This window comes from Pteropus alecto, unplaced genomic scaffold (assembly GCF_000325575.1).
Source record: "Pteropus alecto unplaced genomic scaffold, ASM32557v1 scaffold73, whole genome shotgun sequence".
In the NCBI taxonomy this organism is placed as follows: domain Eukaryota; kingdom Metazoa; phylum Chordata; class Mammalia; order Chiroptera; family Pteropodidae; genus Pteropus; species Pteropus alecto.
In genome coordinates this window covers 5,485,945-5,507,890 of record NW_006436284.1, presented here as the reverse complement: position 1 = coordinate 5,507,890, position 21,946 = coordinate 5,485,945, and the positions used below count along the sequence as shown (strand labels likewise).

The 21,946-nt window shown below is 33.8% G+C and overlaps 2 protein-coding genes and 1 pseudogene across 2 annotated transcripts in view; 2 read left to right on the top strand and 1 right to left on the bottom strand.

The window, feature by feature from the left end:
- MTREX (Mtr4 exosome RNA helicase) overlaps positions 1 to 20,654 on the bottom strand; it is a 77,640-nt gene extending 56,986 nt beyond the window's left edge. Inside the window, exons 1-8 of the mRNA XM_006912466.3 lie at positions 20,278 to 20,654; positions 14,587 to 14,724; positions 13,113 to 13,179; positions 9,900 to 9,962; positions 8,934 to 9,040; positions 3,411 to 3,585; positions 2,312 to 2,402; positions 977 to 1,101 (exon numbers count right to left, since the gene is read on the bottom strand). Of these exons, the coding sequence (XP_006912528.1) occupies positions 977 to 1,101; positions 2,312 to 2,402; positions 3,411 to 3,585; positions 8,934 to 9,040; positions 9,900 to 9,962; positions 13,113 to 13,179; positions 14,587 to 14,724; positions 20,278 to 20,411 (900 nt within the window). The 5' untranslated portion in view covers positions 20,412 to 20,654. The remainder of the gene's footprint in view (positions 1 to 976; positions 1,102 to 2,311; positions 2,403 to 3,410; positions 3,586 to 8,933; positions 9,041 to 9,899; positions 9,963 to 13,112; positions 13,180 to 14,586; positions 14,725 to 20,277) is intronic.
- On the top strand, positions 7,004 to 7,122 carry LOC112480235 (annotated as a pseudogene).
- Positions 20,655 to 20,739: 85 nt separating the features above from the next.
- The window catches only part of DHX29 (DExH-box helicase 29), a 41,461-nt gene continuing 40,254 nt past the window's right edge, over positions 20,740 to 21,946 (top strand). The window contains exon 1 of the mRNA XM_006912463.3: positions 20,740 to 21,066. Within this exon, the coding sequence (XP_006912525.1) occupies positions 20,886 to 21,066 (181 nt within the window). The 5' untranslated portion in view covers positions 20,740 to 20,885. The remainder of the gene's footprint in view (positions 21,067 to 21,946) is intronic.

Sequence of the window (21,946 nt, the reverse complement as noted above, 5' to 3'; positions counted from 1 at the left end):
TCTTCAATAATAATACTGTGTATCTGACCTACCTAAAAGACCTTGAAAAAAGAAAAACTTCATAAAAATCACTTTAAAACTAGGCAAGAGAAAAAGGTGGAAAAATTAGGTCTATCAAATTATACTACCATCTGTTTGTTCAATATGACCAATTTCCTAATCAGAGCCAAATACAAGATTTAAGCTTCAATAATAATCTTAGATTCATATCCTAGACCTGTGATGCTGTAGAAAAAAAAAAAAAAAGATGCCTGTTTCTACAGAGCAGTAGTATGTTGAAAGAGAATTTTCCCTAAGGTAAAATGGAACTTTTCGGCCCCACTGAGGTTTCTCAAAGCCTTAATAAAGCAGCAGGTTGATCTAGTTCATCCAAAAGATCCACTTGGTTTCTATCCTACAGGAGCAAACATGGGTGTCACCAAAGCACCATTAAATAGCTTACAGATAAGTTTGTGAGGGCTCTGCTATAAAAGAAAAATAAGGGCAGGAATAAATTTATTACACATGAACAAATACTTGTTATAAAGTCCTTTACCACTGCTAAAGTTGGACTAGAAAGGCAAAAATAGTAAAAATTTTTACTGTGTTCTCATGAGAAAAATCAAATCACATGCTTAGCACATGCCCGGCTTTTTCATGTTACCCAGGTCTTACAGGAAATTCTGTGTTCTCATGGCTCACTGTAGGACTAAATGTAGTAATTTCCAAATCTGCCGGATCTGTAAGATCAGCCTGGGAGCTTTTAAAAGTTGGAACTTCCAAGACCCTACTCCAAGAGATTCTGATATACTGGGTTTGATATGGGACTCAGAAGTCTACAATAGCTTAGCTAGTCACTTCATTTAGACAAACTTGCTTAATTTGGGAAGCAGTTTGAGTAAAATGTCTTTATTCTAGGCAACGATAGGCACAGACATAATAAGGCCAGGTTGTAACAGTTTAAATATTGAAGACATCAAAAAAAACGAAAAAATACCTGTTTATGTAAATGGCAAATCCATTCAGCAAACTGTCGGGCATTTGGAATAGTAGCCGAAAGAAAGACATAGTGAACATTATCTGGAAGTAAAATGATAGTTTCTTCCCATACCACACCACGCTCTGAAAAAAACAAACATACCTTGGAATCCAATGTCACTTTATTGACAAGTAATCTAAAATTATCTTCTCTCAAGCTCAATAATGAGAAATGCAGACCACTTTACACAAGGATATTTTTAGCCACAGATCCTTAATGAAAACTACTTTAGTTTGTACCATGAATTTATCTGTAGAAAGTTAGTAAGGCTAAATCACTTATAAACACAATGTACTCTGATATGACATACTGCAAAGAACAGCTTCAGACTGAATCCTTCTCAAACAGGGTAAGAGGAGTCTCACAGCAATGGAAATATCTACATTTCACTTTGAGAAGCAGAAATTAATGGCTTGTGGAAAGTTACAGCAACAAATTTCAGAGAAACACCATTACAATACCATATATCTTTCATCCAAATTATCCTCATGAACTCTAGAGATGAAAGATCTGATGAACAGCAAAAAACTGTCAGTTTTTATCAAAATTGGGGAAAAAAATCAGTTTCAGAATTTCTCCCTAAAATAAACAAATCAATACAGGATTTATGACTTTAAAACCAAACAACTCTGCGCAGAACTTAATTTTATGAATCTTAAAGGGTTAAATGTTTAAAGGGTACATGATTTCTTAAACTGTATTACTTTCACTATAAATATAGGTTAACTTAGTGCTTTAATTTAAATAACAACTAAGTTTTATCTTAGGTGTGTACATATTAAACATTAAACTTTTAAATGTGTTTGTTAACATCAGCGCTTCCAGTTTCATCCAAAATTCTAAGTTTACTTACTTTTCCATTATAGTGTAATAGTTCAAATAAAGGAATATTTACAATTTTTTGATCATTTTTATTTCATAATCTCTTTTAACCATAAGCATGCATTTCTTAGTTTTTTAAAAAAACTAAAATAACAATAAAAATCAATTTTGCAGGCTAGAAGTTTTAGAAATTCTTTAACATTAGTTATATTAGAGAGCTCTCTATTAAAAGCAAACTAGTTTTAATTCCATTTGTTTTATTCGAATTTGCATTTTCTCAGCTAGAAAAAGTTACTACTTAAGAATGAGATCCTACTGCAAATACTGTATTATGTTGTCCACCATTCAGTTTACTAAAACTCTAGCCACATGAAATATCAAAGCAAATTGTAACAACTATTATTCTAAATTCTTAATGCCATTTTTAAGGAAAATACATGGCAGACATCTCAACAACACAGAAGAATATACCTGAATCTCTCATGTAATGAATTTCATCAAATATAACCCAAGCAACTTCTCGCATAACTTCAGAACCTCTGTACAGCATACTTCTCAAAATCTAAAGAAAAAAATAGAAGATTTAGCAGAATTTTGACATAATAAAAGCTCTTCTAAAAAATTCTGGAAATTCTTTTTCAATGGAAACAAAATAACTTTAGGGGGTTATATTTTAAATATATTTCATAAATTATATAATATTGCTTTTCTCATAAAATAAATTACTTCTCAACAGCTGGCAATCAGATATGATCCATAAAGAGAATTATTACCACCTCTATCTCCACATGTCAAATATGAAGCCACTTCCTTATATGTACAGCATTTATCCGAAGATCTATACTTCCTAGGATATGATAGCAACTTAAAAACTATCTTCTATCCAACACACTACATCTCATAATGTTTACTCATTTTTTTCTGCCTCATCTCATAATATACTTTCTGGCAGAAAGTCTAGAGAATGGAAATAAAACTTACTTTGGGCATCAAAATGAAAACTGAGCAATGCTTCTAGATGACTGCAGACCAGAAGCTAAGTTATGCTCTATTATACCATGTTCTTGTAAAATGCAAAGATAAAAAGTACTGAGATAGTTAACTGTCCCAAACATGTTACAAAAGTAAATGCAAACCTTAACTGTGGTTATAAGAAAAGCTAAACATAATTGGGCATCTTTTTAAAAGTCATTTATTTACTATTTGTATCAACACTCAGATGCAGAAGAAAAATATCACATGGAAGGAAGAGCCACTACTTATAGGAAGTTATGTACTCAAATCCTTGAAAGTACATAAACAAAACCATCAGAGTATTTTCATGTCACTGACAATGTCTTTAAAAATACTTGGTCAAGAAAAAGTTATATCAATGTTATATGACAAATAACAAAAATAATTAGTAATTTATAACTGAATTTATATAATTAGAACATTTTAAGATGAACTTTATCCCTTTCAAGTAAATTTATTCAGAAAGTATTATATTTTATCTATATAGAGCAAGTGATAAAACATTAGATGTTATAAATTAAAAAGGAAAAATTGCATGAGGCACCATATAAATTACCTCTGTGGTCATAACAAGACAAGATGCTGTAGGATTAATAGTAACATCTCCCGTCATCAGACCAACATCTTGAAATTCTTCATACATTTCACGGTATTTCTGGTTACTCAAAGCCTTAATTGGGCTAGTAAATATTACACGCTGTTTTTCTCTTAAGGCCAATGCAATGGCATACCTACAAATGTGAAAGCACACAAAAATAGAGTACTTATAAAACCTTTTCTTTAAAATATGATTTTAAAACTTCTGTTATATAAATTAAGTCTGAATTTTCCCTAATTACTTATCTTAAATGAACTATTAGCAAATTCTGCTATCACAAACTATTATAGTAATAATTATTATGATAAATCTGAAGTGTAGTGGTCTAAATGAACTAAAAAATTTTAATTTTAACTCTGGTCTCTTGGAGTTAATGTAACTTAATTACTAATACTAATGGATCGCTAATGGTTACCTTATTTCTTGTAAGCAAAATACCTTCAGTCCTATAAATGAGCCTCCAAAAGTTTAGAGACTGTGCCTGTCAGTTTATACATATACAGAGTATAAACAATTAGGAAACACTGGAAAATGAAGTTTTTTCTTTTGAGTTTCACAAATAAATTAATTTTAGCACATGTAATAGTGACCAAATCAGTCTTTGATTGGAAATTATGGTGGGTTCTAATTACATAAAAGCTCTTCTACAGCTAATAGAATGTAAGAATTTTGTTTCTTAAAAAGAAATTCAATTGAATTTAAGTGTTTAAATTTAGACCATGAAATCAGAACTAAGCACTGTGGTTGATCCTCCTTGTTACAGTTCCCTCCCCCAACAAACTTATTAACTATTTCGAGAAATAAAAATAATAATTTCAACCATCCCCCCAAATAATGAAATAAACAATTAAAAAATTAAAAACTGTCCAAGCATAATCAAATATAAACTGTTAAGAAAAAGGAATATAGAGATGCTACAATATATTATCTAAAATATCAACTTTTCAGCAAAAGATATAAAAAGAAACAGTAAAGTGCGATCTACACTTAGGCAAAAAAGAAATCATGAGAAACGGATTCCGAGTGGGCCCAGATGTTGGGCTTAGCAAAGACCCCAAAGTGACTATTAAAAACATGTCCAAAAAAATGTAAGGAAACCATATTCTCAAAATTAAAGGAAATAGGACAATGATTCAACAAATAGGCAATCTCAACAGAGAAACCAAAACTGTAACATAACCTAATAAAAACTCTATAGATGAAAAGTACAATAATTGAAATGAAAAATTCACTAGATGGGCTCAAGAGCAGATCTGAGATGGCAGAAAAAAGTATGAGTAAATGTGAAGATAGATGAATACAAATGATCAGCCCTAAAAGAGATAAACAGAAAAAAAGACACTCAGAGATCTGTGGGACAACCTCAAGCGTCTCAATGAAAATTTCAAAAAGAGAAAGGGCAGAAAGAATATTAAAAAAAAAAGAAAAACTTCATAGTTTGTTTAAAAGAATATTAACCTACAAATCCAGCAAGCACAATGAGCCCAAGCAGGAAAAACTGAAAAAGAAACACCTAGAAACATAGTGTAACTGCTGAGTGACAAAATCTTCAAAGCAACAAGAAAAAAACACCACATACAAGAGAACAACATAATTAAGGCTAACTTCTGACTAGAAACAATCAAATAGAATGAAACAATCAGTAAAATGACTAAACAATGTTACAAGAAAAAAATGTCAACCAATAAATCTATATTCAGTGATACTATCCTTTCAAACACAAAAGCAAAATAGTTTCCACATAAAAACAGTGGGAATTCATAGCTAACATATCTACCCTGCAAGAAATATTCTTTAAAAATACTTTAACTCAAATCCAGAGGAAAGAATAAAGAGTTCCAGGAATGATGAAAATGTGGGTAAATATAAGACTATATGTGTGTTTATTTCTTTTATTCAATTAACACTTTTTTAAAACATAAGACTAAGAAAAAATTACACTATATTACATTAGATTTATAGTATATACAGTTGAAATAACTATGACAAAAATAGCACAAAAAATATTCGACTAAGGTGTCAATATTTCACAGAAACTGTAGTTGTGATTTAGTTAAAAGTGCATACTGTAAGCCCTAGAGTAACTACAAAAAAAAATTAACTCAAAGATAAAAAAAATCAACAAAAGATCTAGAATGGTACATTAAAAAGCATTTGTTAAATACAATAGAAGGCTGTAAAGACATGAGACATATTCTAAAAAACAGAAAAATGTAAATCTAACCATATCACTAAATTATTGAAGTCATAATCTTTTCCAACTACACAGAAATTACATTAGAAATCAAAAACAAAGATATATGGAAAATCACCAAATGCTTGGAAAGTAAACAACGTAAGAGAAAATGAATAGAGATACTTAAGAAATGAACTGAATTAAAAATGAAATGTAACTACCAAAATTTATGGGATGCATCTAAAGTTGTACTAAGAGGAAAATGTATACTTTTAAACACATTAGACAGAATGAATGATCTAAAATCAATAATCTAATGCCACCCCAAGAAAGACACAAATTACCAAAACTCACTCAAGAGGAAAGAAAACTGAATTAGGAATGAAAAATTTTCCCATAAAGAAAAGCCTAAGTTGTTCGGATGGCTTCATTTGTGCATTCTCTCAAACATTTAAAGAGAAAACTATACCAAACCAACACAAAGTCTTTTGGAAAATAGACCAAGAGGAAACACTTCCCAAACTTATATTATTAGGTCAACATTAACATGATACCAAAGGCAGACACTGTATAAGAAAACTACATACGAATAACCCTCATGAAGAAAGATGCAAAAAAAAGTCCAGAATAAAATGTGAGTAAACTGGCAACATATACGAATAGTCATCTGTCATAAACAACCAGATTGTTTATATTCCAGAAACATAAGGTTAGTTTAACATTAGAAAATACACATTAATAAGATAAAAGCAAACACATCACTGCCTCAATAGATGGAAAAAGCATTTGACAAAATACAATGCTTCTTTTTTTATCCTTGATGTATATTTATTTCTTTCTTTCCAGCTTTATTGAGATATAACTGCGTATAACACTGTTTAAGGGTTATAATTTGATACATGTGTGTATATATATATATAGTAAAATGATTACCATTACTCATTAACACTTCCATCACTTTCCCTAATTATCAAGTAGTTGCTTGAGTATCTGTTTCCAATTCTTTGTGGCATGTAACTAGGAGTAGAATTGCTGAGTTCTATGTTAAGTCTATGTTAACTTTTTGAATAACAGTAAGACTGTTTCCCACAGCAGCCCTCACCAGATTTTCAAAAGTATAACTCTAGTGAATTTCTTAAATTTCTCTTTGTGGTTTCCTATCCCAGAATTTGACAGCAGGTTTCAGCACACATGCGATAATTTCTTCCACTGAAAACTCTCCTCTTATAGGAAAAATGAAAGCAAGGCTACACTAATCTCTGGAATTCTAAGAACTATATATGTTGGCTTTAAATGGATAATGCATCGAACATATTGTATCCTTCTTTAAGTGAGGAAAAATAATTGAATTAAAAGTAGTTAAACCTCTTCTTCAGTCTACAGCCATGTTACCCTGAACAGGCTGGATTTCGTCTGATCTCGGAAGCTAAGCAGGGCCAGGCCTGGTTAGTACTTGGATAGGAGACCACCTAGGAAGACCAGGTGCTGTAGGCATAAAAAAATAAAACATAAGAGATTGTAAGATGACAAGGTCCTTGCAATCTATGAGGTTAACCAAGGGTTGCCTTGCCTAAAAAAAAATTTTAAAAATTAAAAAAGTTTAACTAAATAAACAAATAAATAAAATAAAATAAACCAAACCTCTTCTTCTATATCTGTACCTTAGGAGGAAAGTAGGAGGGGGATCAGTAAGAAAAAGTCCTACTTTACTAGGTAGAAATGGAATGGTATGAGACCATAATGTATTTGAGGCTGGAAAACAGATCAAGACTATTCTACAACTGGCTGATACCATTAGGATGACACTCAAGACCCAAGCTTCATTCCTCTAACTCTCCGTGTACAGAGAAAAATTGTGAGTTATTCCTAAGCCACAGTCTGGAAGGCACTAATATACAGTGACCAGATAAGCCCAGAATTTGGCAAAGGAAAAAATATTCCAGAACTCATGAAATATTTCCACCATCATGCCAAGTTTAAAAGGAATGATGAATAGGGTGATTGGTGCCATTTTTACCTGTTTCTTTCTCTATGGTCTTCTTTACTCTTTATGCTCACTCTTAAAGAGTACTTAATTCAGCTGCCCAATAGAAAAGCTGCAATTTTTTCATAATGGAGAAATAAAATACATAATAAATTATTAAGTTAACCTGCCAACTCAAATTGATTTTTGAAAAGCGTGCCAAGACTGTGGGAGGAAAAAGTCTTTCAACAAATGGTACTGAGACAACTGGATATCCACATGAAAAGAATGAAGACAGATATTTCCCTTACAAATTATAGAAAAATTAACTCAAAAAGAATCAAAGACCTAACATAAAAGCTAAAACTACAAGGCTCTTAGAACTGGTACAGCCACTATAGAAAACAGTATGGAAGTTCCTCAAAAAGCTAAGAATTGATCCAGCAATCTCTCTACTGGGTATTTATTTAACCCGAAGACTCGAAAATCCATATCTATAAAGATATTTGCACACCAATGTTCATAGCAGCATTATTCACAGTGGCCAGGACATGGAAACAACTGAAGTGTCCTACGATAGATGACTGGCTAAAGAAGCTGTGGCACGTACATACAATGGAATATTACTCAGCCATAAGAGATGAAATAATGCCATTTGCATCAACATGGATAATCATGCTAAGCAAAATAAGCCAGACAAAAAAAAGTTGAAACTCACATAACATTTTTATGTGGTATATAAACCTAAAAGCATGGATATGGGCAATAGACTAGTGGTTACCAGAGGGTAGGGGGTGGGGGAGGAGGGGAAAGGGAGATGGGGTAAAAGGGGTCAAATATAGGGGGGTAGAGGGAGGGCGAAGTCGGTAAAGGGGATCAAATATACGGTAGCTGAATGAAACTGGACTTTAGGTGGTAAATACACAATAGAATATACAGATGTCATATTATAATGTACACCTGAAAATTATATAATTGTATTAACCAATGTTACCCCAATAAACTTAATAAAATAAATAAATAAATTAGAATGAAATATAGACTCACTACAGATGTAAGGACACAGAGACTAAAAGTGAAGGGATGGAAAAAGATAGTCTATGCAAATGGAAACAAACAAACAAAAAGCTGGGGTAGTTACAGTTATAGCAGACAAATGACACTTTAAACAAAGACTGTGATAAGAGACAAAGAAAGACACTAAATAATGATAAAGGAATCAATCCAACAAGAGGATATAACATTTGTAAAATATTTAAAATGTAACCAACATAGGAGCACCTAAATATATAAAGCAAATATTAACAGACCTAAAATTTCAGTTAAGAAGAAAGCTACTCACTCAGCGCATACAGTTTTTCCTGCTTTTGCAGATACTAAAACAGACTGATTATTATCAACACACTGAATGGCTTCTCTTTGAAAAGCATCAAGAATGAATGGGTATTCCTATAAAAAAAATTAATATCCATATGAAAATTCTAACCACATCAGAGCACATTTAAAAGAGGTGTTAATCCCAGAAGCATTCTGGGAACATTTCTTTATGATTCTATTCAGGAAATATGCCATTCACAAGAGAAAATTAGAAAGAGTAAAAAAAAAAATCTTTAACTAGACAGCACAGAAGCTAATTCTGCTGTCTAAACTTTCAATTATTATTCTTATATATACATTATAACACAACAATCACTATTTACCAAGAACATGCTTTGTGGTAAGCACTTTGCAACACATTTTCGATGTAGTATTATTATTACTCTTCACAACAATCCTTCAAATAGGTATTATTTTCTTTCACAGATGAGAACTCTGAGGTTCTGAAAAGTGAAGTCCCTCACTTAAGTTCCTCAGCAGAGGCAGAATAATACATCTATTAGACTTTGAGTTTATGCTTACTCTACCATACTGCCTTCTTTAGAGAAAATGACTTGGAAAACTTATATTGATCATTTAAGGTCTATCGGAACTTCAAAATCCATTTAGGTGTCATTAGAAGCTTGTTAAACTATAGAAAAATTTATTGTACACATGTATCTTTTTTTCCTCGAGAAAGGTTGATAATTTTCATTAGATTCTTTTAAAGGTTGAGAAATCACTTTAATTTTTAAAAATCTTATCAATATGTTGCTTGTTTTTCAGCATGGCTGTTTTATTTGGTTCTCACTGTATTTGATTTCAGGTGGCTTTTTCTTGGCATACATACACAGAGAAGTATAAAAATCTCATTTGAAAGAATTTATCTCTAAGACGTTTAGGAAAAGGATACTCATAAAACTGTAAAAACTGTATTGCCTGAAATACAGACCTTTGCAGCTTTTCCAACTCGAGGTTTAAGTGGTAAATAATCTTCATCTGCAGGAAGTGCAACCTGATGTTAAAAAAAAAAAATTTGCAATTTACTATTCAAAAATTGATGCATTTAGCACTCCATAATCAATGATGGTTTGAAAAATAAGTGTTTGATAGTCCCAGGCATTGCAAAATAAAATAAATTCAAGAACAAGTCAAAGTGCCAAAACTACAACACTCAAAAACCTCTACTAGTGTTTAATCTAATGATAATGTAATTAAAATGTTTAAGACTACTTCCCTGAAGAAACTGCATTTACTCAGATCTAGGACTTCTGTTAACTATCTTCGTATTTTCCACGTAATGTATTGTCTGACATTAATGAATGTTCAAAAAAGTTGAATGGACATAAAAAGGATGTCACTACATGAAAGAAAACTATGTGGAATAAAATGATACTCTCTATTTTCTGGAACAGGAAAGTCGTTTTCCTCTAGTGAACATTAAGATCTGGAAAGCAATTCACAATACAGCTAAATTCCCAAGACTTAAACCTGTTAGTGTACAAATAATCCATAGGGGGCAAAGTAAGGACCACAAAGAAATTAGAAATAATTTCTAAGAGCAAAACATCACCAAACAAGTATTATAGATGAGATTAGTTATCTTAGACATAGTTTGGTAGTTAACGCAGTACACATTAGGAAAGAGTTAATTTATGAGTTGTTTTTATCAGTGAATGAATACTTCCAGGGGACAGAAATAGCTTTCATTAGTCTTTCCCATTAAGACCATATATTCCTCATTATTATGATTCCAAGAAACTTCTAAGTAGTTTCTGATTCTCAAGTAGTTTGACAGTGAGAGGATTATTTATCTATTAAATTAAGCAAACAACATTCTTTTGTATACCTTCATCTCTTATGAGTATGATGAAAGTGAGTCTATCTTAAAAAGCACAACCCCTGGTACACTGACAAAACCAAATTTCTGGATCTAAAAATCTTAAGACTAGACCCTAAAATATGATCCCTATCAGGTATGATCAATTTGTGGGGCCATATCTAATCTGGTTAGTTGGTTGACCTCCTTCACATCTCTCCTGATAGTTTCTATGATATGAACAAAGTACATTAACACAAAGCAATTCAGATTTTAGCATCTCTGAGATTTAACAGCAGCAACAACAAAAAAAAAACTGTTTTCATATGTATAAGAATCAAAGACTTTTTTTTAATTCTCTGAGAACAGTCTGGGTAACACTAACACATAACAGACAACTAGAAGAGAAGCCTGTGACAACTACAGTCAAAAAAACAGAAAATCAGCAGAATTATCAAAAGTCAAATAGACTTGGCATTTATTTACTGGTAAGAAATGGGAAGAGAAGAAATCAAATTATAGATTAAAAGATAAATAAAAGGTTAAGAAGCCTAGCAGGAATTTTCCAAGCAGAACACTCAACAGCAGCTCTGGAAAAGGACTGCATCACTTTTCTAACTCTCTTTATACTCAATGAATAAAATGTACCTGACACTCACAAGGTATGTACCAAATGAATGACCACAGAGAGAAAAAGAAAAACAACACAGTGGCTGAAAAGCAACCTAGAACAAAAAGAGCAGCTTTTGTATATTTACATGCTGGTAGAAAAGAGCAAATAGAAAAAAGGAGACTCTAGAAACAGTCAAGGGAAAATGGAACGATCCAAGCCTTTGTGCAGACAAGATAAGGTACAACCAAGAACACTGAGAGAGCAAGAGGCAGTGCCTTTTACTTTGAGTGGACGACAGGTGCAGAAAGGCTTGGTAACAGAGGCTGTAATCAGAGGGCACTCCAACTTGATATCCTCAAGCCTCTAAATGAAGTAAAAGGTAAAGTTACCTGCTAAAAAAGTGAGAGGAGGTGGCAGAATATAGAGCTTGAGCATAATCTCCTGAAGGAAGGCAGAAAGAGCTTTTGAGAACAAAATTTGTTTGTTTTTTTTCCATCTTTTTAAGACCACAGCATCGAATAAGGTCTAATATGAGTACTGAATGATCAAATGGGTATTACGCCTGTCAAACTAAGTGCTATTGTAAAGGAACATAGTAATTTTTAGTAGGGGAAAAAACAAGTATTTTAAAAAATAAGGTTCTAAATCTATATCAAAAGCCACTTTTGTTAATTTGAAATTACTGTATCCTCAATGAAGACTTTTAATAAGATTCCCACTTACTTGTTGTGGAGGAAAGAATATTCCAATGAGGAATATTCCACTGCCTAAGTGCTACCAGACTTGCCAATTAAATCTTGGCCAGAACAGAGATTACTTCCCTAAAATCCCCTTAGAGACTGTCTGATCAACCCCTCCCCTAAGCCCCACCACATGCTGGCTTGTGCTGGTTCCTAGAACAGGCCATTGCCTGCCCGCGGGCAAGCTTATAAAGTGTTGTTCCCCTTATCTGGGGCAGATCTTGCCCCAGTACTCCTTTCCACCCTGTCCTTTATATAATCACTTAGCACCTGCCATGCGGTACAGAGGATAGCCATGTCCTCTCACCATGCACAAGATGCATCTTGTATGTAATTTCCTTTAATAAACTCATAATGTAATACTGGAGTTGCCAACCCCTTTCTTATTCTCTCAGCCCCTAAGAAATTTTATGTAACACCTATAATAACTTATAAGGTCATACTGTAAAGGCAGAAGACGTAATAGAAAGAGCATTACAATTCCCTTATATTCCTTACATTTAAAAACTCTCACTTCTAAAGGGTTACTATAACCTATCAGTGACCACCATCGTGTGGTAGAAAAATGAAACTGAAATACATGAGTCATCAGAGCACGGCATGAAAAAGCATGTGAACTGCCAAGTGGCACTGTTATTTGACTATAGGAGTATGGGAAAGAACATGTACTAAACATTTACTCTGTATTGCGTCTCTTACCTAATTATCTTATATAATCTTCACAATCACTCCATGAAATAAATCCCATTATTCCAAATTTATAAATTAAAAAACCAATGTCAAAGCGGTTAAGAAATTTATCTAAGACTGTAGTTAGAAAAAGTGCTGTGTCAGGATCTGGGCTCAGGTTTGGATACAGAGCCCCAGCTCCTTCCACTAGACTATGTACACCACAAGCCCTTAAAGCCCAACTGTTTGCTGATCATCATACTAAACAGTCCAAAGTAAAATCCCATTTATAAAACCAACCTACTGTATTCTGTTTGTGCTTACCTCATGTGTACACCCTTCAACAGTTTCAACTGATTGTACCTTGACTCTGGGCATCAAGTCTGCCAAACTTAAGAAAAAAATTGTTAATGTTACATTAAAATAAATTATTTTTCTATAATTAGATGATAAGCCAGCCTCCAATCTCACTGTTAAGGAAAATGGTACCGCTCAATTATCAGTATTCCAAATTGGAAAAAGTTTGGCTTTTAAAAATACTCAGTTTTTCACATTACTCAAACACATGCTAAGAATTCAAAAATAATCTGTTAACATCTTTAATTACAAGTACAGAAGACTCCAAGTGGATTATTTGAAGAATTATGTCTTAGTTCCAATAACTATTTTAAATAAAAAGTACCTCTTTCTCCATAGCACTGTCACTACTTCAAAACAGGAAGCTTGTTATAAAAACCACGACATGATACAAAGTACAAAATAAACTAGTCTAATACAAATGTTGCCATAATTTATGGAAGTGTTCCCTATTCTCATCGAAATCCTATTCTCATCGAAATCCTGTTATACACTCATCTAAGTTCTATTTAAACTGTGAAAAGAAAAAAATAGATGTATTTCTGTTCTAGATTCATTCTTCTCTTACTGATTGTACTTTCAGTTTTTACTTTAAATCAATAATCATGCTTTGGATAAAACCCAAGCTTTAAAGCTTTACTTCAATAAGCAACAATGATTTTAAATAGCTAATATTATTTTGTAATCTATCCCATTAGCTTGAGCAAATGGTGTATCTTAAATATTTCAGTGATACATCTACCACCATATACAGTAGCTACTTTTGCTAGTTACATTAACCACCAACTGGTTAAAAAAATATCAGAGTAAATTCCTCATGGCATTGCCAAGCTGAAACATGGCATTCAAGAAGGGAGAAGCAAAGCCATTACGGTTCCACCACAAGAAAACAAGTGAAATTGCTACGTAAGAAATTGGCGTTTACTTATAGAAAGTTCCAACTTTCAGAATCAGAGAAATAATCAGCTTTTTCTGCCAAAGATATCCATGGGTCTCCCTCATCGATAGTAGTCTTGAGATTCATAGCCACTCTACTGCTATAAACAACAGTGAAAATCGAATTCCTCCTAATGTTCCTTCTCACTTATTCCTTCCATTGGGTCAGTTTTATTCTTTCTTTTTATTCAACTCTTCCAGTGATCCTCTTCTTGGGACATTAATGAATAAAGGAAATGTGTCATTTCTTTTTTCTTTTTAAATTAGGCTTCAACATTCTCAAAACTGGATTCTAAAGTATGAAAACATCTCTTTTATATTGTCTTCCACTTCCCCAAATTTAAATAAATGTTCTATGTTTATATGCTTTATGAATATATTTTAAAAATCTTCATTCCTTTAACTCAGCAAGTACTTTCATAAAGTAACAACATATAAACAACTTTAAAAACTTTAAGCAATCACCTAATTTGAGTTATTAATATTTATGACAATGGAATTCTACCTTAAGTCTTCAGTTATTGACTCTTCTACCCTGGGCTTCTTTCCAAAAATGGGTTCATCTGTGCCCTCGAAATCTGCATCTCTCTTGGTTTTTGCAATATTGGTTGACTCTGATTGTAATTTACCATCAAGACGTTTCCTGAGAAGTAAACAGTTTAGAATTAATTCTGCAGTATCAGTTTTTACTTTAAGAGTGACTCTATAAATTATTTCATATATAATATAATATACAGCATTAACAGAAATATTCATGTAAATAGATGTTACAAATCAAAACTGACTAAAGCTCAGAATACCCTAACCTAAATTAATAAAACTTAACAATACTTTTGCATTTTGTATTTTCTTGAAGTTGTTTTTAAAATATTTTGCAACTCATATTAACAATTATTCACAATGGTTTTTAAAATTATAAATTAAAACCATTAGATATTTACATGATCACTTCAATAAACATTAGTACTTTCTGTAATGATATGATATTACCACTTAGGAGATATTTTTTTTTTTTTTTTTTGTGGTTGGATTCACTGGTCAAAAGTAGTGACAATAAATGGTGTTTGGTGGACTGCATGATCCACAGAGAAATTCAATCTGACCCCTACCCTCCTTATACACAAAAACCAATTTCATGTGGATTTTATTTATTTTTATTTTTAAATTTTTTTTTATGCCTACAGCACCTGGTCTTCTTAGGTGGTTACCCATCCAAATGTTAACCAGGCCCAACCCTGCTTAGCTTCCAAGATGAGTCATGTGGATTTTAGATCTAATTGTGAAAGGCAAAAACAAGAAAGCCTCTAGAAGATAAAATAAGAAAATTATCTTCATTTTTTTATTAAACAGGACATAAAATTATTAACCAAAAAGTTTGATAAACTGGACTGCATTAAAACTAAGAATTTCTGTTAATCGAGACGCCCTATTGAGAAAGTAAAGGAGCAAGACAAAGAGTGGGAGAAGATATCTGAAACACATAACTGACAAAAGGCATATATCTAAAAACCTAGAGGTGGAGACTATAAATTAAAAATAAAAAAGACATTCTAATTTAAAAAATGAGCAAAAGACACTACAGGCACTTTAAAAAAGAGGATACCCAAATGGCCGATAAGCTTATGAAAAGATCAAAATCATTATTAGGAAAATGCAAATTAAAATAGACTATACTACATCAGTGGCTCTCAAGTTTTTGGTCTCCGAATCCTTTTCCAGTCTTAAAATTTATTGAGAATTCCAAAGAATTTTGTTTATGTAGTTATATCTACTGATATTTACCATATTAAATATTAAAACTGAAAAAAACTTAAATATTTACTTATCAATTCATTTTAAAATAGCAGTAACAAAACTATTACATGTTAACATAAATAACTTCTAAAAAAAGTATTTCCCCCTCAAAATTTTATATAAGTGCCATTGTTTTCTATTTTTGCACATCTATCTTTAACAGAAGAAATTTGCAAAATCTGGCTTAACAGAAGGCAGCTGGACTCTCATCGGTTTCTGCATTCGACTTACTGTGATACACTGTTTTTGACTAAAGTAGCTAAAGAAAAATCCAGCCTCAGACCTGGTATCAGCCACATCTCTAAAAGTTTCTTACAGTGGGAAATGTTATTTAGTGCATAAGGTGATCACTGCTACCGGATTTCATTGTTTTTTAGGCCTTTACTATGGAAAGAATTGGGGAATCTTTGCTTTTAGAAAAATGAGTTCATACTGACATGATTAATATTACAGGGTTTTTATTTAACTTCAATTGTTGTATCTTTTTTTGCTGAAAATCTTCATTCCTAAAGATAATTACATAACTAAATTTTATCTTACATATAATAGTTTTAAAATAGTATTAATATTGTTATTACAAATAAGATAGTTTATGGTTCTTTTTGTACTTTGACTATATCGCACTAAGAGTGAAAATAAAGTAGTTCTTTTTCTAAATGTTACTTGATACTTACTGTGTTCATTTGTTTCCATTTATTTTCCATTTTTAAGGAATGCTAAAAATTTAATTTTTAAAAAAAATAACTAAAACATTATTTTACGGTTCCAAAATCAAAGGTTTAAAACATTCTTGCTTTCATCCTTGTTCTTTCTGCCGTTTCTCCCCTTCCCTTGAGATTCTGGTTTATCTTTTCGTTATTTTTTTGGAAATACACTCAAATCATGTGCATGTGTGTGCACATCTGTAGCTGTCTTTTCCACTCCTCACTTTTTATGGTATTACAAATGATGTAGCTTTGAATAGCCTTACACATATCTGTTTTCTAGGCTTTAAAATTTTTTTGCCATTTTATCTTTGGGATAGATTCCTAGAAATGTAATTACTAGATCAAAAGGTAAGTATATGTAATTTTGCTGGGTGTTGCCAAATTCCTCTCCACAGAAGATATGTACCATTTTGTGTTTTCAACAGTATGGTAGGCAGAATTATGCACCCCACTCTCCAATGATGTCCATGTCCCAATCCCCAGAACAGTTATCAAAATTAATAAATTAACATTGATACAGTACTATTATCTAATCTATAAACTTATTCAGATTTTGCCAATTGCCCTTTATAAGGATTCTGTACAGGATTCCACAATTTGGTTGTCATGTCTAAAAACAACATTTTCAGATTATTTCAATAAATCAAAACCTTATTCTTAAAGAGGAAGCTTGTTATCTATGACACTTTATTTCCAGACTTTCTGTGTAACTCAGGTGTTTCAAGTGTGCAAGTTCCACATATAACATACATATCAAGCTATAAGAGAAATAATTGGAGACCTGAAAGTCTAACATACAATATTAAAGAATATGGCTCTTCTGAAGGAAAATGTTCCACTATCAATTTAGGTTTTAAGTTTCTCAAAGATAATAGAAACTATATTTGTGCAAAGGCATAAAACACATCAAATATATAAAAACCCATCAATTCATCAAGAAACTAAACACATAATCAGGCACCCATGTTACTCAACATTGGAAGTTCCGTAGGACACAACTCATTTCTCTTAAAACTGATAATCACATTTATCCTGCCTTCTCCTATGAACTGTATTTCAAGGCAAACAGCTAATGAGGTAATGTTCTTTCTGTATAGCTGGATTCCAAGTAATAAATGGAGGGAAAAAATGATAAAAATAGAAAAATCACCATTTTGCAACTGCTACTTAAATAATGGAATTAGGCAATTATCTTAGGTGCTAGAGCCATTATGTGAAAGGTTGATGAGGGATCAGGTTGACCCTCTTTAACTCACTGATCAATCTTAGAAGTATGGAACAACATCATGTGTATCTTGTGATATAATACAATAGGAAGTAAACAGCACCACTATAAAGCATTCATATCTAAAACGATTAAACCAGAATGTAATTAAGTCTCTACATCAATGCTGTCCAATATATAGACACACATAATACAAGCTACACATGTAATTTTAAATTTCTATTAACTATATTGAGTTAAATAATTTTATGTATTTCACTTAACCTAATAAATACAAAATATTATTATTTCAGTATATAATAAAGATAAAAATCAATGAGGTACTTTACATTTTTTTTAAAGTCTTTAAAATCTGGTGTGTATGTTACACTCATTGCCCATCTCAATTCTGACTAGCTACATTTAAGCGCTCAACTGCTACAGGTAGGTAGTAGCTATGATAATGGATAGAGCAACTCGATATAAGGATAGTATATACCTGAGGATAAAGTAGCTAGTTAATAGTTAAATAACAGCATAAGAAAGCAAATTCAAGATGTGAGAAACCGTAGAGGACAAATGACCTGGTCTCTCCTCTCACCAACCCCTCTCCAAAAGGTATCAGTGGCATAAGGAAAAAAAGAGCTCTGTAGAATAAAAGACTTAAGGGATATAACAACCAAAACAGTGTATGCACGTTGTCTGGATCCTAATTCAAATAAACCAACTATGAAAAAAACATCTTTGAGACAAAAGGGGAAATTGCACTCTGGATTCAATAATATTAAGAAATTATTATAAATTTCGTTGGGTGTAATAATGGCTTTATGATTATGTTGAAAAAGTCATTATCAATAAGATGCATACTGAAATATTTAGGGAGAACTAATCTGAGTAGCATTCAATTTACAAAAGAAAAAGAATGTGAGACTAGATTGACAAGGACTTAATTTGCTGAAGTATTACTGATTTGTGGGTACATGGAGTTTTTCATAACATTATCTAACTCTCTAGACAATTCTCATAAAAAAAGCTTTCCAAAAAGCGCCCACTAGGTTTGGTGTATTATATAAATAAGTTCCTCTAAAGTTCCTGCATTTGTCCTCCTGTGTTACACAAATCAGATAGAAATCATGCTATACGTATTGTTTATATAATAATTATGACAGTATGATAATTGGAATCAGAAAAATTGAACTTTTTCCTAAAAGCACCTACAAGACTAGGCCTATTAAGGTCTCTTAAATTACTTATGTTCTATATTGTCTTACATATTTCCCTTCTCTAATGTTCTCATATATCCTAATAAGATAAAAATGTAAATTAGATCATTTTTATATCCTACAAGTTTTCACCTTGGAAGGTTGTGGAAACAGCTACAAACTGAATTAATTTTACCCTAGTAATTCTATAGCAAAGTATTGACTAAAGTGGGAAATTATACATGCATTGTCTTCATAATATCAGAGTTGCCCATTCAAATTACAGTATTTATTAATTATTCCTGTTTGGAAAAAAAGAATCTGTCCTCTTTTCTCATTTTCCCTGAAAAGTTCCCCCAAAATCTCCAGCTCCAACTCAGTGAGGGGAATACTATTTTTCTACTTTCCGTCACTCTTAGATCACTCTTATTGCATACAACTTCACACTCATTGTTCTGCTAGCGCTCTAATCTGTTTAGTGTCATTATACTTTCCCACAGGGAACCCACCTCAAGCAGTACCAACTCAAATAACCTTCGGATATATACATACCTCCAGTTCTGGTGTTCCACAAACTTTGATTAAAACTGCCGAATGGACCATCTTTATCTAATTCACGTATTAGCTTGTCCTTGTTTTGTTTTACTACAATTCTGTACACTTTCTGGTGGTCAAATGCATCAGTCCAAATATATGTTTACAGACCAATAATTTTTAAATTTTTTCTTAATAAATTTGGTAACCAGCTTTTGAAATTTTATTATGTGCTAAGCACTGTTAGGCGCTTTGCACATTATCTCATTTAATCCTCAGAATAACCCTGGCGGTACGCACCATCATCTTTTTACGCGCAAGAAAACTATAGCTTGGAGATTAAATTTCTCCCCCTTCCGATGTTATTTGCCCTTTCCCCTCCAACTCAACCCAAGTCACCTTTTCTAAGCATCTTAACCCTTTACTCAACTGGCCATTCGTTTCTTTTATTAAAAAATACCTGCCAGGTATTGTTCTGGTGCTAAATCTGAGACCTTGCGCTCACGACTCCACCGCGCAGAGGTACTGAGACAGCAACGTAGGCCTAAGAGAAGTGCAGCGGCAGAATTCTACGCTGACTGCGGACACCGAGGTACGCCAAGACCCCGCTTCCCCAAACTAGCTTTCTTCCTCCCTCTTCAACATTTTTCTCAAACCCCTTCACTTCCCGACACCACTCAGTGTACATTCCACTTTCTTGTGCTCAAGAATGTCGTATTTTCTTCCCTCAGCACTGAGAACGTAAAAACACATACCCGGCCTTTTCTGCAGACCCTGGCGGCCCCTTCCATTTACCCTTCTCCTTCTCCTTGTCTTTTTTGGTTCCGGGCGCAGTGGTCGAGTCGTCCTCGAACACGCTGAAGAGCTCATCCCCGAAAGCGTCCGCCATCTTTCGGAGCTGCGAGACCAAATCTCGCTCCTACCCACAATGCTCCGCAGCCGCATCGACAGTGACGCCTAATGAAGCTTCAACAGTGGCCCGTGGGAGTCAAAAATAGTCGAGTCACATAGCTACCAAGAATTCTTTCTTGGCTTCTTTTTCTCTTCCGACCTTTCCTTTCCGACGTTTTCTTCCTTTCTGACCACTAATGGGTGGGCAGCTCCCTAAAGATGGAACTCAGCGAGCGAACAGGCGAGGGTACAGGGTACCTAAGAAGTACCTGCAGGGCGGTGGGAGGGCGGTAAGGAGGCGGGACCTTGAGGAATCGGGCCAATTACGAGGCAGTGATCTCCCAGGCCCGAGAAGCCCGGATGGAGGACGCTCGGTGGCAACGCTGGCCCCGGGGAATGTAAAGAACTACTGGAAGCTGTGTTGAGGTGGTTCCGGGGCCTGCTGGGAGAAGTCTTCTGCCACAGCTGCAACATGGGCGGCAAGAACAAGAAACACAAGGCCCCGGGAGCCGCGGCTGTCCGGGCCGCCCTGTCTGCTTCTAGAGCCAAATCCGCCGAGGCTGGAGCTGCGGGCGAGGCCCAAAACAAAAAGCCTGTGGCCAGGCCGCCCCCCACCGCTGCCGCCAGCACCAGGGAATCTCGAGTCAAGCAAGGTACGAGCGGTCGTCCAGACCCGAGATTTCCGCCCCTAGACGCTGCTGCTTGTAGCGAGGGAGAAGCCTTTGCACCTGGGCGGACCCTCGGTCTCGGATCTTATATCCCACACCCGGAGCTGTTAGCTCCCTTACTGGATCGCTTTGTTGTAGATCAGTTTAAGGTGTTTGGGCTTGTAAAGTTCCAACAGTAGCCCCGTTGCAGCCTGGTGTCTCGTACCTAACCCCTACATTTTCTCCTTCCGGGAAGAAAATAAAAATTGCCTTAGCTTGCGTTTCAACAGGAATCAGCCCTGAGCCATCATCTAAACTAACTAGCCTAGTGCATAGTATAGTGTGGAGTTCCTAACTTCCTGGAGCCAGACCCGTTTTTTTACTTGGTCTTTATATAATTTTCAGTCACGATGTAGTGTTTCCGTGTGTTATGGAAATCAGTACTTAATAAGATTATCAGTAATTACACACCGAATCACACCGAATATGGGCATAGCATACTATAAAATTATCTGCGATCTTTACTGCAGCTATGCATTTTTGCTTACCTTGCGATTTGGTTTGATGATTCAACTTGGAGACTGCCGATTCCCGAGATCAGCAGGCCACTGTTAGAGCCGATTTTAAAAGATGAACAGTTATACACTGTTTCGTTGTGCTTAGTTTGTTTGCTTGTAGTTCTTACTGAAATAGTCATACAACAAATTTTTATTGAACACCTACTGTGTTTCTGGCATGATGTTAGGGATGGAATGAGCAAAACATACATCACCTCATGGAGCTTGCCAGTCTAATGGCAGAGACGGGCATTAAATAATCAAACAAACGCCGATAATTGATAAGTGCCATAAAAAGCTAAGAAATAGAATTTAACATGGTAATCTAT